This window comes from Rhamphochromis longiceps, linkage group LG10, assembly GCF_057381845.1.
Source record: "Rhamphochromis longiceps isolate RC_006_pf linkage group LG10, R_longiceps_female_GT1.1, whole genome shotgun sequence".
Lineage (NCBI taxonomy): Eukaryota > Metazoa > Chordata > Actinopteri > Cichliformes > Cichlidae > Rhamphochromis > Rhamphochromis longiceps.
In genome coordinates, this window is record NC_140566.1 from 21,511,851 (window position 1) to 21,526,686 (window position 14,836).

At 41.2% G+C, this 14,836-nt stretch overlaps 3 protein-coding genes across 3 annotated transcripts; all 3 read left to right on the forward strand.

Moving 5' to 3' along the window:
• The first annotated feature begins 1,279 nt into the window (after positions 1 to 1,279).
• Positions 1,280 to 6,036, forward strand: LOC146660870 (serine protease FAM111A-like). Its single transcript, XM_085420907.1, has 5 exons — positions 1,280 to 1,351; positions 2,040 to 2,109; positions 2,652 to 2,732; positions 3,359 to 3,421; positions 3,637 to 6,036. Exons 3-5 carry the CDS (start codon positions 2,694 to 2,696, stop codon positions 5,470 to 5,472), a joined length of 1,938 nt encoding a protein of 645 aa, XP_085277033.1. The 5' UTR covers positions 1,280 to 1,351; positions 2,040 to 2,109; positions 2,652 to 2,693; the 3' UTR covers positions 5,473 to 6,036.
• Positions 6,037 to 6,210: 174 nt separating this feature from the next.
• LOC146660871 (claudin-4-like) lies at positions 6,211 to 8,110 on the forward strand. The gene has a single exon (XM_085420908.1). It carries the CDS (start codon positions 6,879 to 6,881, stop codon positions 7,503 to 7,505), a length of 627 nt encoding a protein of 208 aa, XP_085277034.1. The 5' UTR covers positions 6,211 to 6,878; the 3' UTR covers positions 7,506 to 8,110.
• A 3,420-nt stretch (positions 8,111 to 11,530) lies between these two features.
• Positions 11,531 to 14,350, forward strand: LOC146660872 (claudin-4-like). Its single transcript, XM_085420909.1, has 2 exons — positions 11,531 to 12,068; positions 13,828 to 14,350. The coding sequence occupies exons 1-2, from the start codon at positions 11,837 to 11,839 to the stop codon at positions 14,262 to 14,264; spliced, it is 669 nt and encodes a 222-aa protein (XP_085277035.1). The 5' UTR covers positions 11,531 to 11,836; the 3' UTR covers positions 14,265 to 14,350.
• Positions 14,351 to 14,836: the final 486 nt, after the last annotated feature.

Here is a 14,836-nt window from a genome sequence, read left to right on the forward strand (position 1 = left end):
AACAAAAAGATCTTCTGGTCAAAATAACCACAATGTGTTAAATGATGGTTAAAGTGAAGAGGCAGAATCATTTAACACAAAGCCAGAGTGTTGAAGAACCTGAGACTGGACCAGTGGCTGCAGAGTCCATACCTATGTTTCCACTTCTACATCCCTTCTTATTTATGAACTCAACTCAACTAATGATAAAGAATGCAGAAACTACATTAAAGCGCCTCCAGGAGCTTTTTTATAGTTAAACAAAGGGAAACTGACCCATTGAGACAACTGTTGGAAGAAGAAGCAGCCCAAAGACTGGAGATGTGTCAAAAACAGGATCAACGAAATGAAAAAGAAATGGAAAAATTAACAGAAGAAATGCTGAAACATCAGGTGGCAGAGAAGAACACGGAGGCCGCCAACACAAAGGCAAGGCCTGGACAAATATTGCTAACACCCATGAATTTGAAGATAGAGATACAATAGCAGCAACAACAGCCATGCCCAGCAGCTCCAGCAACGTGGGGAACGCCTCCAAACCAGGGCATTGTGCATCATCAGCAAATATTATGGCGAGGAATCGGAACGAGAAGAAGCTCAAGGGGCCCACCAGCCTCCAACAAGTGGACAGCTGCTACAAAGAGGACACTGGAAGAGGAACTGCAAAGTGGGAAAAGAGACATACTGTTCTGTATGCGACAGCCTAAAGCACAACCACAGCGGGAGGAAGCAGTTGTAAGGAAGGAGATCCCTTCAAAACCACCAAACAAGCCCAAATCAAGTTGCAGCTCTTGCCCCTCCTGATTATTCTGAATTATTTTAGTTGAATGTTTCTGAAAAAGGTGGTGTTGTAAATGCTGTCCTTTTTCAGAAACTGCTATACACTAAAAGACAGAGGCAAGACAAAAGCAAAAAGCAAGGCAGTTAATGCAAATTCAGTACCACTCCATCAACAGAGAAGAAAGATGCATGTTGAATTTTTAAAAACTGTTTAATGAAGATGAATGCTTCTGGGAGAGACAACGACACATTTCGAACACTTCTAACTCTTTAACGTTCTTCTCTTTCCTTGTTATTGCAGCTTTAATTCAATCAATCAATCAATCAATTAAGCCTTTTATTTGTCACATTCAGATTTTTGTCTCTTCACCTTAAAACCGATCTTTTTAGTAATATTATTACTGTGTTTCTATGTAAGGAGAATTTGCCTTTGAATCTCATCCTGCAGCTTTGTCTGGACTGTCTTACACACTCCGGTACACTAGATGGCGATCTGCTGGTGCAGCAAACAGGAAACACGCAAGCATTAGACAGAAAAGGCGCGAAACTTGTCTGCGTTTGCGGCTGCAGGCACTTGGTTTTCACGCTTTAGGTAAGTGTTCAAAGAAACAAAACAAAAAACACCTTAAATGGCTCATTTTCGTCAATTTATATGGACTCCTAAAGTGCGTGAACATGCACACGCTAGCAAATGGGTATGGGAAGCCTTCTCGGCACTTTTCTAAACCGTCTGGTTAAGAAATGGCGGAAAAAACGCCATTTAATAAGTGGGAGGTCCTGCTACACAAGAGACAGGAGTGATTGAGAGGACGTTTAAAAGGGGCAACTTTCCTGAAAAAACTTTTATTTACAACCAGAATCATCTTTATTGCTTCACCTCCACGTATTGCTCGTGATAGACTACCCAATTTGACAAGTACTGCTCACCTTTATGCTTTTCACAGCAAATTGCTGTCAACATTACAGCCAGATGTCGTACTGCTGTTGGTGTCACCCGAAATCGTGCAATATATCCTGCAGAGTGTGCATGACTATGTTCCTGCATGTTTTCGTTCATCCTCTAAAACAAAAGTTTTTTTGTTGTTTTTTTTCCAGAATTGAATACTTATTGCAATACAAACACAGCATCCAATATCTAATATGCATGCCTTAGACATGAAAGTTTGAAGAAACATGCACCCGTCTCGTATTATCTGACAGATTTCACTAGTTTGACTGTAAGTGCCCTCAGCGGGGCTGTGACCTTGGCCTGAGTGTGTTTTTGCTCTTTTCTGGTTTAGGTACCGCCCTTGCTGCCAGTTGGACAGAGGAGACCCAGACAGGGCGCTCATCCTCCTTATAGTGTGTTTGGTGTGTGATTTATTACAAAAACAAAGAGCAGTAGTAATATAACTTATTACTAATAATATTTATTTTCTTAGGTGTCGCTTTAGCTCCACCACCTCTTTTTGTTTTGAAATGGACAATTTTCCCTGCTTGCCACCTTTTTTCCACTAAGACTTTTCTTAATTTAAATCTCCTGGACTTCCTGGAGTATATAACACTGGCAGATACTTGTTTCTGCATTGTCTCTGTTTATCTTGGCTTGTTTTTTTAGTAGCCCACAGTTGTATTAATTATTTTTAACTTTAATTACCTTTTTTGTTTTTAGGGTTGCATTTTAAGGAATTTTGTTTTGGATTATCTTCAGATGTTGTCACATTTAAGAATTATGTGTGATTTAATGCAGCCCAATTTTTAAAACTTCTGTAATCTACAATTGGCATATGTTATCTGCTTTTGTGTTTCTATGCACTTCCTTTGGCATTGAAGTTGATCTTAATAAATCACATTGACATTAATGCACACAGTGAAATGTGTTGTGTAATTGATTAAAAATCACTTTTCTTCAGGTAAGAAACTGCAGTACCTGTTTGTCACATTCAACAGGAAGAATGACGAGCAGAAATAACACTCCAAGAGACAATTTTAAGGTGCTGATTTTCTCATGTAATGAAGTTTATGAAGCAGTTAAAGTTGTTATGAATGAATTTATGTACAGGGATGTTTTGATTTGTAAGGTTATGGCGTACATACAATACACTGCTCAAACTTGATAATCAACAGTGTAATACAAAATGTGTTAAACTTAACCAGACAGGGAGCATAAGTCACTGAATCAGTTTAATTTGCTTTAGTGCAATAAGGGACACTGGAATGGCAACAAGACCACCCCCAGAAAAACTGTTTTACAGGTGTTGAGTACATACCATTGCTTATATAGATGCTCCATCCTGGAGGAGCTTGACTGCCTGTGTGTCCTAAATGTCACTACAGGTATTGTCTCATGGTGCAAGCAGTAACAAGGACCATAGCAAAAATCAGAACTAGATAAAGGTTAGTCTTGAGCAATGGTCTGTGGAAAGTATTCCATTTTTGACAGTTGTCTCGTTGCCTCTCCAGTGCTCTAGTCACTGCACACAAAAACAGGTGAAATGGACTCTCAATGCTTTGTAATTATATCAGTTTACCAATAGTACCTAACTCTTATAATGGACATTATTTTCTTTTAAAAACTGTATACTACATCTGCGTTAATGTTCCTCTCTGTTACTTCAAGGAATCAACACACTCCCAGGATAAGGAAAATATTCCACCTCCTCATCTAAATACTGCTGCAAAGGTAAAGGTTTATTCATTATTTCTTTTCTGTGTTGGCAATAAAAAGAAATGGATAAAATACCCACATATTTTCAGGCAGTTTAATTGAGTTATAGGTGTACCTGTTTTTTGTTAGCTAGGAATGTTTTAATAGTGCAAAGTGACTTAAGAACATGTTAGTAATTGAATAGAATAAGATTCCCCTGTAAGAGAGACCTGATTGTTTGTTCTTCCTAGGACGAAGAGCCTCATCTGACCCATTCTTTTGAGTGGAGTTACAGGAAGAACATCTATACCCATACCTGCAATCAAGCGCAAACTATTGAGGACTGCCTGAAGAAAAGTCCAAAATTCAAAGCAGCTGCAGAAAAGCAGGATGGCAAAGAGCTTGTTATTGTAAGAAGTGGGAAAGCAATCGCTTCACACTTTCCATGCAGAGTAATTAAAAATGAACGTCTGACTCTGAAGTTTGTGAAAGCTGTGGAGAAGCCAAAGAAACCAGTTAGCGTCTCTGGTTATCCCTGCAAAAAGAGACAATCTAACAAGCTTGTGATATTTCATGTCATAGCACGAGGAGGTAAAAATGTTGTCAGAATCCTGAAAAATCCTGACCTAAGAAAAGACATGCAGGAAATTACTGTTTACGCATACGAAGGGGAAAAAGTGAAGCAAGCTCTACGAAGAGATGGTCGTTTTCTCAATACCATGTTCAAAAAGAATTGCATGCTCTTTAACATGCGCACTGAAGTGAACACAGAGATGTGCAATCTGGTTGACGACCTTGATAATGAAACTTTTAAGATCAAATTGCTCGACAAGTCTGATCCACCAGAAAGTCAGCCTGGCAGTCTTGATGACGCTTACGTGCTGCAGAGTGAATCTCTGGCAGGTCGTTCTGGTGGGTATGAGGAGCTTTCACAGCAGACTAACACAGTCAAATCAGAGACCGACAATGTAGCAGAAAAGAAACCAAATCTGTGTGGAAATATTTATTTAAAACAGATGCAAAATTGTTTGTCTTCAGAATTTAAAGACTCAATCAAAAGCAGCAAAAAACAAGCTCATGACCTTAATTTCGCCCAGAATCTTTTGCGTCTGGAGTTTGGGAGCAATGCTCAGTCGTGCCGAGAAGTAAAAACAATGAGGAAACTCATGGAACTCAGTCATTCTGTTTGTCAAGTAAGAATAAATGGGAAACCACAAGGAAGCGGTTTCCTCGTGTTCAGCAGATTTGTCCTCACAAATGCCCATGTTATTAAAGATTTCTGTAATGATAACGGCCGGCTTCATGAGCGGGTCACTGTCACTTTCTCTTATGAAAGTCTGGAGCAGAACGATGGCCTGATAGATGTGGAAGAGGTTTCTGGTTATGATTACTCACCTGATGTGTCAGGGACTGACTGGGCTTTGTTAAAGCTCAGTGATGTCCAGATATTGCCTGGTGGTCTCCTAACACACTGTGGATTCATTCGTCACAGTGGTGGAATTAGCATTGTTGGACATCCAGATGGTGGAACGAAAAAGATCGAATCTTGTTTGGTTGTTTCATCTGAGAACCGGAATCGGGTTGTGGAAAGGCATTACAGTAACAATAATGAGCCTGTCCAGTTCGTTACTCGTAGGTTCTTTGAAAAAGTGGCAGTTGATCTTAAACAGCGCAAACACCTTCTGACTTATGAGTCTTGTTTGTATTTTGGGTCGTCTGGCTCTCCTGTCTTTAACGAGCACGGCGATGTTGTTGCAATGCATTCAGGAGGGTATGCCTACCCTGGTGTGATGGGTCAAAACCAGAGTGTCATAGAGTTTGGGTATCCCTTTTCTGACATCATTGAGCACATCATTATTCAAATGGTGGAGAGAGAAAAGTTTGATGTGTTGAAAGAATACCTCAGTTGCAAATGTGCTCGACAGCAAAACTTTTTGGTTGATGTGAAAAAGCTCGTTGAGAGCAGAAATCTCACAAGGTTTAAAACTGTAGTGAACAGTTCAGTGGCTGTAGATGACGAGAGTTTGAAGGCTTTCTTTGAATTCTTCTCTCGGAGAGAGCAGCCAGAGCCCATGGATATTAACTGAGTGCACAGAAGGTTAACTGCAGACAGAAGATAAAGTGAGAACAGTTCGAGCAGTAAAAGCAGTTGTTATTTTTAATAAGTCAGGACACTTGTTTAAAAAAAAAAGACTTTTTTTTTTTCAATTTACTCTTTCACATAAGGTTTTGTTAAACAACTGATGCATCATGTACTATAAATAATATTAATAATAATAATGCATGTATGATGGTTCTGTGCTTTTGAAATGCAAGTAATAACGACTTTCCAATGTTGTGTCCGGTTAAATTTGAAGAATCTAAGAGAATCTGCTCCGATGTTAAAGAGCTCAAATAATATGGATGTGATAAATGTCATGTTGAGGTTTCTCATTTTGATGTGACATTTACACAGTACAGTCTCAAATAAGTCTGGTTTACATTTATACCCTTTGTACTGTTTTATATCTGTATTTTTTTTTCTCTGTTTTGTGCATGCTTTATTTCAAGTTTAGAAATTTTGAATCAACTATGGCTGAATATATATGGAGTGTTGATCAAAGGCTTCAAAATATCATACCTTATCAATATTTTCAATATGACCAGTTTATATCAAATAAATATGGTTTGCTGTTTAGTTGCTTTTTATGTTGTTGTTTTTTAATCATATGAGAGCCTGAATCAGGGTCACTTTCAGATTTATTTTCAGTAAATATCTGCGCTACACACAATGAACAGAATACTGACCAGATCTAAAGATGCAGGTTTATTTTGCTGTACAGGGTTTGATTTATTTATTTATTTATTTTTTAACTAATTGTAGGGTTTCCCTGAATTCTTGGTCGTTCACTGATACTCAGGTTAAAAAAAGTGCAAGACAATTTATCACTCCTATATATTCAAACTTCTGCAAGTCATTAATCCAAGACTATCAGGTCACTCTGAAAGTTATGTGTTCTGGCTGGGAACTATATGTTAGCAAGTGCTGCGAATAAATCTCACACATTGCAGCGATGCTGATAATTTAAACTGAAACAACTTATGTAGGGACTCAAATTGTATTTAATCCCAAAATTCTGAATAAATAGAGTTATTTCACAATGACTGCTTTCACAGCTGGACTATTTCAGTAGTTATCACTCAGTCTCTGTTTTCACACTTAATTTTTTACACCCTATAAAACGGTATGTTTTTATTTGAATTGTTTATTCAAAATGCATTCATTTTGTCAAGTCTTTGTTTCTGTACTCAGCTCTACATTTCATGGGTGGTTTAGTGATATTTCTTCACAAACCTGTTTCAGCTCATGCTAGAAAACTCCTCCTCTGTCATGGAGAGGAGGAGAATGTGCAACAAAAACAACTACCTGCTGAAATCGTCTTTGACAGACAAATTACTGCAACTCTCAGGAGCACCCTCCTTTCCTCCTTGAAGAGATCGACACAGCTTCATCATGTCGGCCTGTTGTAGACATGTTCTGGGTTTGCTCTTATCCATCATTGGCTTTTTAGGGACGATCTTCATCTGCGCACTGCCGTTGTGGAAAGTCTCAGCCTTCGTTGGTTCAAGCATCACCACTTCTCAGATCCACTTTGTGGGTCTGTGGGTGACGTGTGTGATGAGGAGTACAGGCAAGATGCAGTGCAAATCCTACAATTCTATACAGGACTTACCTAAAGACCTGCAGGGTGCCAGAGTGCTCATCGTTTTTGCTATCATCATCGAGTTCTGTGGGGTTCTGCTTAGCGTGGTTGGGAGCAAATGCATCAACTTTGTGCCAAACAAATGGCAAAAGACCAAAGTGGTTATAGCTTCCGGAGTCTTGTTTTTTATTGCCGGTATCTTGGTGGCCCTACCAGTCAGCTCATGTTGGATCAACCTCACCAATAGTATGAATTCCAACAGCCTTTTCCTGGACGACGTTCATAGAGTGGAGCCGGGAGACATACTCTACATCGGCTGGGCCACTGCAGGACTGCTGTGTCTGGGAGGAGGCCTTCTCTGCTGCTCCTTTTCCACCAGGAATGAGACTGAATATGAGGTTGGATACTCCAGGGCTGAGTCTGTGGAAGCAAGATAAAGGTTTCACTTTCTCTTTGCCATTGAATTAGTCTGTTATTAAGTTAAGTAAAAAAATTATGACTGCTTAACTGACTGTAAATTTTTTGGCTTCAAAACAAACTGTAGGAACAAACACCCAGGATTTTGAATGTGTGAAGGCATACTAGTAATGCACAAAACAAGTAATTGATTTAAATTTGTTGTTTGAACTTACTTTTCCTTTTATTTGATATTGATCAATGTTTTTTTCTGTGTACAATTATATGCCAATATAATTTAAGACTGGCATTTATGAGTATATAACATCATTATGTTAGCAAGAATAATTACAATAATGTCAAACGATAAAGAAATTCTAACACCAAATCTGGTTTTGGGAGTGTTTGTGAAAGAATCTTTACAGGTTTTGTGGTAGATCCTTGCTGCCAAACAGGCTAAAAATGTATTTTTTTTTTTATTTCGTTTGGTAGATTTTTGCATTAAAGAATGAGAGTGTAAGGAAAAACCCCATATTCCTAACAAATATTTACACAACATTTGTTAAAGAACGTCACATACTAAGTTAAAGTTATTATCAGCTCACAGACTTGTCTCAATTTTTTCAAGACACCAGTTGTGTTAAGCAAACAAAACAAAGGTGAGTTATTTTGATCAAAGTTATGTCAAAATGCATTTTCATGGATCAACCTTATCATTAAAAATGAACGCGAAGCTTATATTTGATGAAACAAGACAGCGCAAGTAAATATGAGTACATTTATAATATGTGACAGTTTATATTTCAGCTTTACAAAAGAATCCGATTAAAACAGATTGGCAGATTGTTACATGTTAGCCTATTAACATAAATATCGCTCAGATAATATATATAAAATATAAAACTATTTTAACTCGCAACATTTTCAGCTAATTTAGTAGCTTTGTGACTTAGTACAGAGTTGGGTAGTTACTTTTAGTCATCACTGTCATTTTTATATATATATAAATTCACTATTTAACAGAGTCCCTCCTGTTTACATTTTTTTTTTTTTTTTTTTTTTTTTTTCTCCTCTTTTTGGCCTGTCCCGTTTGGCTCTTTTGCCATCAGAATTGTTGTCTAAAGGCAAAGAAAGATGCCCAACGGATTTACTTTACCAAACTGACCATCCCAGCCTTGCCGTAATGGTCCATTTGATTCACCTTTTATTGTTTATTTTATTTTCACTTACTGAATACGGGACAGACTTGACTGGGGGAAAGAAGGGGAGAAAGAAAGAGGGAAAGAGAAACAGCTGAGAAGAGGGACGGGGGAGAAGGGCAAAAGACAAAAACCAACAGAACGGGCAGAGAAAAAAAATGCATATATCAATCACCTGGATCACCTGCTGAGAAAGAAAAAAGAAAGCAAGCAGAAGAGAACAAGAGCAATAGAATAAACAACATCACAATGATATATGGGAATATGACAGTAAATACTAAATGTTAAACATTATTGTGCAGCACATAAGATCAACAGAACACAGTGTGCTTTGAGGTAGGAGCCAAAAAGGGTGTAGTTTGTGGGTGTGATCACCCGTGTGTACACCTGTGAGCATGGACGCGCTTGTTTTTTGTTTTTTAAAAGGTTCCTTCATGTAATAATCTGCTAGAGGGTGTGGGGGGGGCCACAGCCCCGTCCTCCAGGGCGTGAAGCAGGTGTGGAGGAGATCAAAACTCCAGACATCCAGAGGCCCCCAGAACACAAGAGACCAAGGAAGACCAACAGAGGGGCAGCCGCGCCACTGTCCCGGAAAGAGCTGAGGAGAGTCCCAGATGAGGGCTCACTCAGCAGCCGCGGAGCAGAAGCCAGGGGGAGTTGCAGTGACGCGCCCGTGAGCTCCGCCGGCAGCCAGCTGCGCCAGAGTGACCGAGCCCCAGGCCGAGAGGCCGGGGGCACCCCACCTCCGAAGTGGCCCGAGCGAGCCCCAGGCTCCAGGCCCCGATAAGCGGCCGCCAAGGAGTGAGCCGGTGTGTACCTGGACGCCCATCCCCGGACACAAAGAACCACCAACGCACCGATGTCTGAGGGGGTCCGCCACTGGCAGGGGAAGTGGTGGTAGGGGGAGATAGGCCTCCAAACCTTGGAGGGCCTGAGATGTCCCCAGAGAGGTGGCGCCTGACACCCAACCTGACATATAGACACAGACATACAGGCACACACAGATACAAACATCCATTCCCACCCTCATGCTCTCATATGCACTTACTCCACACTCAACCAACGTGGAGACAGACATAAAGAGACGTTGTACACACGATCACACTCCCCAAGCGTACTCTACGAACCGGGTCTAGGTGCCCCTGCCCCTGGAGGGGGGAACTGCACCCAGATCCAGGTGGTGTTTCCCTTTTCCCTGCGGTGGGGGGAGGCAGACCGCCCCGACTCCGCAGCAGCAGGAAGGCTCCACACTCCAGACCGCAGTCGGACGGCCAACTCCTCCTAGTCCTAGCCCCCCCTGCTCCAGCAGGTCGCAGAGAACGGGGGTGAGAGAAGACTCCAAACCTCCCTCCACCCGCTCATTGTAGTGTTGATGCATGTGTGTTCTAAGGTGCATTTAAAACCCAGGAGGGCATGGAGCTACCTGCCAGAGAGCAGCAGGTAAGCGCATAGTCCCTCCTGCTAGCCCTCAATGTCTACGTGTATTTAAAATTGAGAGGTGGGCAACGATGCCAGGGGTGGGGGTGTACACCCTGATGGTACTTTGGACTCCGTGTATCGTGCCCACCCCCAAGATCCTATATGTATGTGTAATGAGAGTGTGAGTAATGTGAATGTCTAAGTTGTGGGATAAAATTGAGGCAGAGGCAGCCAGAAGGGGACAGGGGGGGGGGGGGGGGGGGGGGGTAGCCTCCTCTGCACCCTGGTGACATACCCCTACTCCAAGGCCCTGCATGTGTGGGTGGTTGTGGTGGAGCGGGAAGAGGGAGGCAGCTGGAGATGGGGAGGGAAGGAAGGGAGGGGCAAGTGACCCCTCCCTGGGGCCAGCTCCCCCGCTGACCCCAGTAGGCACCCCCATACTCCGCGACCCGCCAGGGAAAGGGGGCCCAGGCCCATCCAGACCGGGGCCCAGTGCAGCAGCGCCGCCCGGCCCCACAGAGCCCGGGACAGTCCACCCAACCCCACCACAGAGAAAACTGCACCCACCCCACCATCCACTCATCTTCCAGACTACATAAGACAATAAACACCCAGGCTGAGATCTTCCTCCACCTCTCCTGTATCTCCCCCTCCTGCAGAGGGAGCTCCTGAGGAGAGGAAAGCTCCTGCAAGATGTGACAATCTCCCCCACCAGTTGAAGAGCCCCCCAGGTGGCTCGATGCACCGGCGGCACCCTGCTCCAGGGCTGGGCCCCCATGCACTTTGGGGGCCCAGCCCCCAAAGTGCATGGGGGGGCTGACATTGTTTGAAAAATGTCAGAAAAACCATTTCTGACATTGTTTTTGAATGTCAGAAATGTATATTTGTGAATGTGGAGATGTTATATTGGTGTCACTGGTAAAAATAAATAATTGAAATGGGTATATATTTGTTTTTTGTTAAGTTGCCTAATAATTATGCACAGTAATAGTCACCTGCACACACAGATATCCCCCTAAAATAGCTAAAACTAAAAACAAACTAAAAACTACTTCCACAAACATTCAGCTTTGATATTAATGAGTTTTTTGGGTTCATTGAGAACATGGTTGTTGTTCAATAATAACATTATTCCTCAAAAATACAACTTGCCTAATAATTCTGCACTCCCTGTATATAACAATGGGGTTTTTAAACAATTTTAACTCGCAACATTTTCAGCTAATTTAGTAGCTTTGTGACTTAGTACAGAGTTGGGTAGTTACTTGGGTAGTTACTTTTAGTCATCACTGTCATTTTTATATATATAAATTCACTATTTAACAGAGTCCCTCCTGTTTACATTTAAGGTAAGCTAAGCTAATGTAGCCTACCTTGGTGACCCCTACTGGATGTGTGCCTTGTATGCCTCCACCAGTATTTGAACCCCGATTGTTCATAATTACCATTTTGCATGTCTGCATTTTTCTGATTTTGTGATATCGACCTTTGTATTCACGTGTGAAACTCAACTGTCCGTATCACAGGTGCTTTGAAACAAGCTGGTTGGGTGAGATTTCTTTACAAACCTGTTTCTTCTCATGCTAGAAAACTCCTCCTCTGTCACTTCCTTTAGCACTCTCTAATCAGTAGGAAAGAAAACCAGAGTCGACTTCTCCTCTGTGTGGACAATAAAAACTAATACCTGCTGAAATTTTCTCTTACAAAACTCTCTTACTACTTTTTCTCTTTGAAGAGATCAACAGAGCTTCATCATGGCAGTTAGCTGCAGACAGATTCTGGGTTTGGTCTCAGCCATCATTGGTGTTCTAGGGACAATAGTTATCTGTTTCCTCCCATTGTGGAAAGTCTCAGACTTCATTAGTGCTGACATTGCCACTACTTATGTGATCTTTGAGGGTTTGTGGGTGAACTGCATTCTGCTGACTAAACATGAGATGGAGTGCAAAGAGTATGATTCTACGCTCACCTTACCTCAAGACAGAGGTGGGACCAAGTCATTGTTTTGCAAGTCTCAAGTAAGTCTCAAGTCTTTATCCTCAAGTCTCAAGTCAAGTCTCAAGTAATGTCAGGCAAGTCAGAGTCGAGTCTCAAGTCACTGGTGTAAAAGTCCGAGTCAAGTCACAAGTCTGAAACTTTGAATTTCAAGTCCTTTCGAGTCTTTAAAAAAAAAAAACGAAAAAATAATGTTGCAGTTATATGCTAAATGTAAATATTAGACCATGTAATTTTAAAATCTGTGTTTTTCTCAACACATGACAAAATAGTGAACTTAGAAAATATACACAAATTGTGAAATTGCACCTCTTTAAAATGCAGCTCAATTAAACCTAGCTCCAAGAATAATTTTCACCAACAGTTCTGAGATAAGCTGCATGTTATTCTTGGATGCGCTTGTAGGACCGGCTTTAAAATCGCATGACAAAAATATCATACACATTTAAAAAAAACTGTATCACCAACGTAGCCTGGACAACATTTGCTAGTTAGATGAAGTCAGCTATCTCATCTTAGCATATTTATATGCATATTTATAATTATACGCTTCTTGGAGTGAGTGCATACACTCATGAAGTTTAGTAACTTCAGGTCACTGCAACAAGCCCAGGTACAGTTTACCGACGGATGGGTGCAGGACCTTGAAATGCACCGTGTAGAACGAAAGACCATCGTACGTATCATAAGTTTACCAGTCTCACAAATTGTCGTCATAAATACACATTCCTTAACCGTTTATTAATAGGACCTTTGAGCTCAACGGTAATTAATTAGTAGTGGAAATAATTTCTGGTAGCGTTACAGAAATGTAGCAGTGACAACAATATTGTATGCTGTAATCACCGCGCGGATAGGAGGCGGCTGGCTTGACCGCGGCTCACAAATGACGGCTCACTTTACCGCAGTCTGTAATCGCACTGGGCAATTAGTGATACAAAAAACCTGTTTTATCCTGTGAATAAAAGTATATGTTTTTGTCAATGTACCATAATAACAGAAGCGAAACGCAATATTGTGTCAGGACAATTCACTATTTATGCACAATAAATAAAGGAGCATAGCGCGACAATTTCTGTTCAGCGCCAGACTTGCTTGTAACCTATATCACTAATTATGTTATGAAAATGACGTATTAACTACTAAAAAACACTGACCTTCGTGTAAATGCTTGGAGCAGACTAACCTGTGAGCTGGAGTGTTCTGGGACGTTATATTTGGTCTTTGAATGGCTGCAATCCAGGCCATCCGTCGCGTCTTTGTTACTTCGGAAACATGGCTCGAACAATTTCTCTTCAACGACGTAATCCGATAACAACCGATCTCTTTACCCGTCGGCTTCCTGTGGCTGTCATGCGACCGGCTATTGCAGTTAATAATACAACAGCTTCTTGACATTTTTGTGTTTCTTTTTATCGCTGTTTAACTGATTTTAATTGAAAGCCTGCGTGCGCTAGTACCGCTTGCCACGAGTTCCCAGAATCCTTTGCGGTTCTACCCGTGAATGACCTCACATTTTCAATCTCTATATAATATGCATGTTAAATTTTATATTTGGGGTAAAATATCAAGTCTTTTCAAGTAAACCGGTTCAAGTCCAATTCAAGTCCCAAGTCATTGGTGTAAAAGTCCAAGTCAAGTCACAAGTCTTAGAACATTTTTTCAAGTCAAGTCTAAAGTCATAAAATTAATGACTCGAGTCTGACTCGAGTCCAAGTCATGTGACTCGAGTCCACACCTCTGCCTCAAGACCTGCAGGATGCCAGAGTGCTCATCGTTTTTGCTATCATCATCCAGTTCTTTGGGATTGTGCTTGGTGTAGTTGGGGCCAAGTGCACCAACTTTATACCAGACGCAAGGCGAAAGACCAAAGCGGATATAGCTTCTGGAGTGTTGTTTCTCATTGCAGCTAGCTTGGTGGCCCTGCCTGTCCACTGGACCACACGCACCATTGTTAATGATATGTTCAACCCTGACCTGGCCAGCGATCAAAGGAGGGATCTGGGAGCTTCACTCTTCATCGGCTTGGTGTCCGCAGGACTGCTATACCTGGGAGGAGCCCTTCTCTGCTGCTCCTATTTCTGCAGGATTGAGACAGAATGTGACGTTAAATCTGCACATACTTACACTAAACAACAACGTTCATCTAGACAGCGTTCTACTAGAAACAAGAAAAAGGTTTCATGATGGTTTCACTCTCTGTTTGACTGAGTCCACTGTTAACATCAGGTAATAAAGTCTGAAATATGAGTAAAAATTTGTAGGAATCTTTGCATTTTGTCTGCATTCAAAACATATGGTAGGAATATGTGCAGCATTCTGAATGCTTGTGAGCACAGAGTCAAAAAAAGTTGTTTTTTTAGTTTCTTTTTTTTTAATGTTTACAGGGTAAATAACAGAGCCAGTACAAACACCATACCCTCTGACATGCATGGGTTTTTACAGGATATGGGAACTGAGTTGAGCAAGTTTATGTTCTAATAGATTTTACTGAATTTCTTCCGTCTTATATCCCCTTACTTATTCCTCAGTGATAGATTTTCAGGGCGTAAGTTATAGTTGGACAGTGGGTTTTTTTTTTCAGCATTAGCAGTGTTACATGCTCCAGCTTGCTACTTTAGCAGCTAATGCTAACTGGAGCAGAAGGACTAATGCTATGTTCTTCCAGCTTTTTACCCAAATTAGCAGATAATTCTACCCATACTACTAACTATTATGCTTTGTGTCACGCTGGAATTTTTGGGACACAGATTCTACAT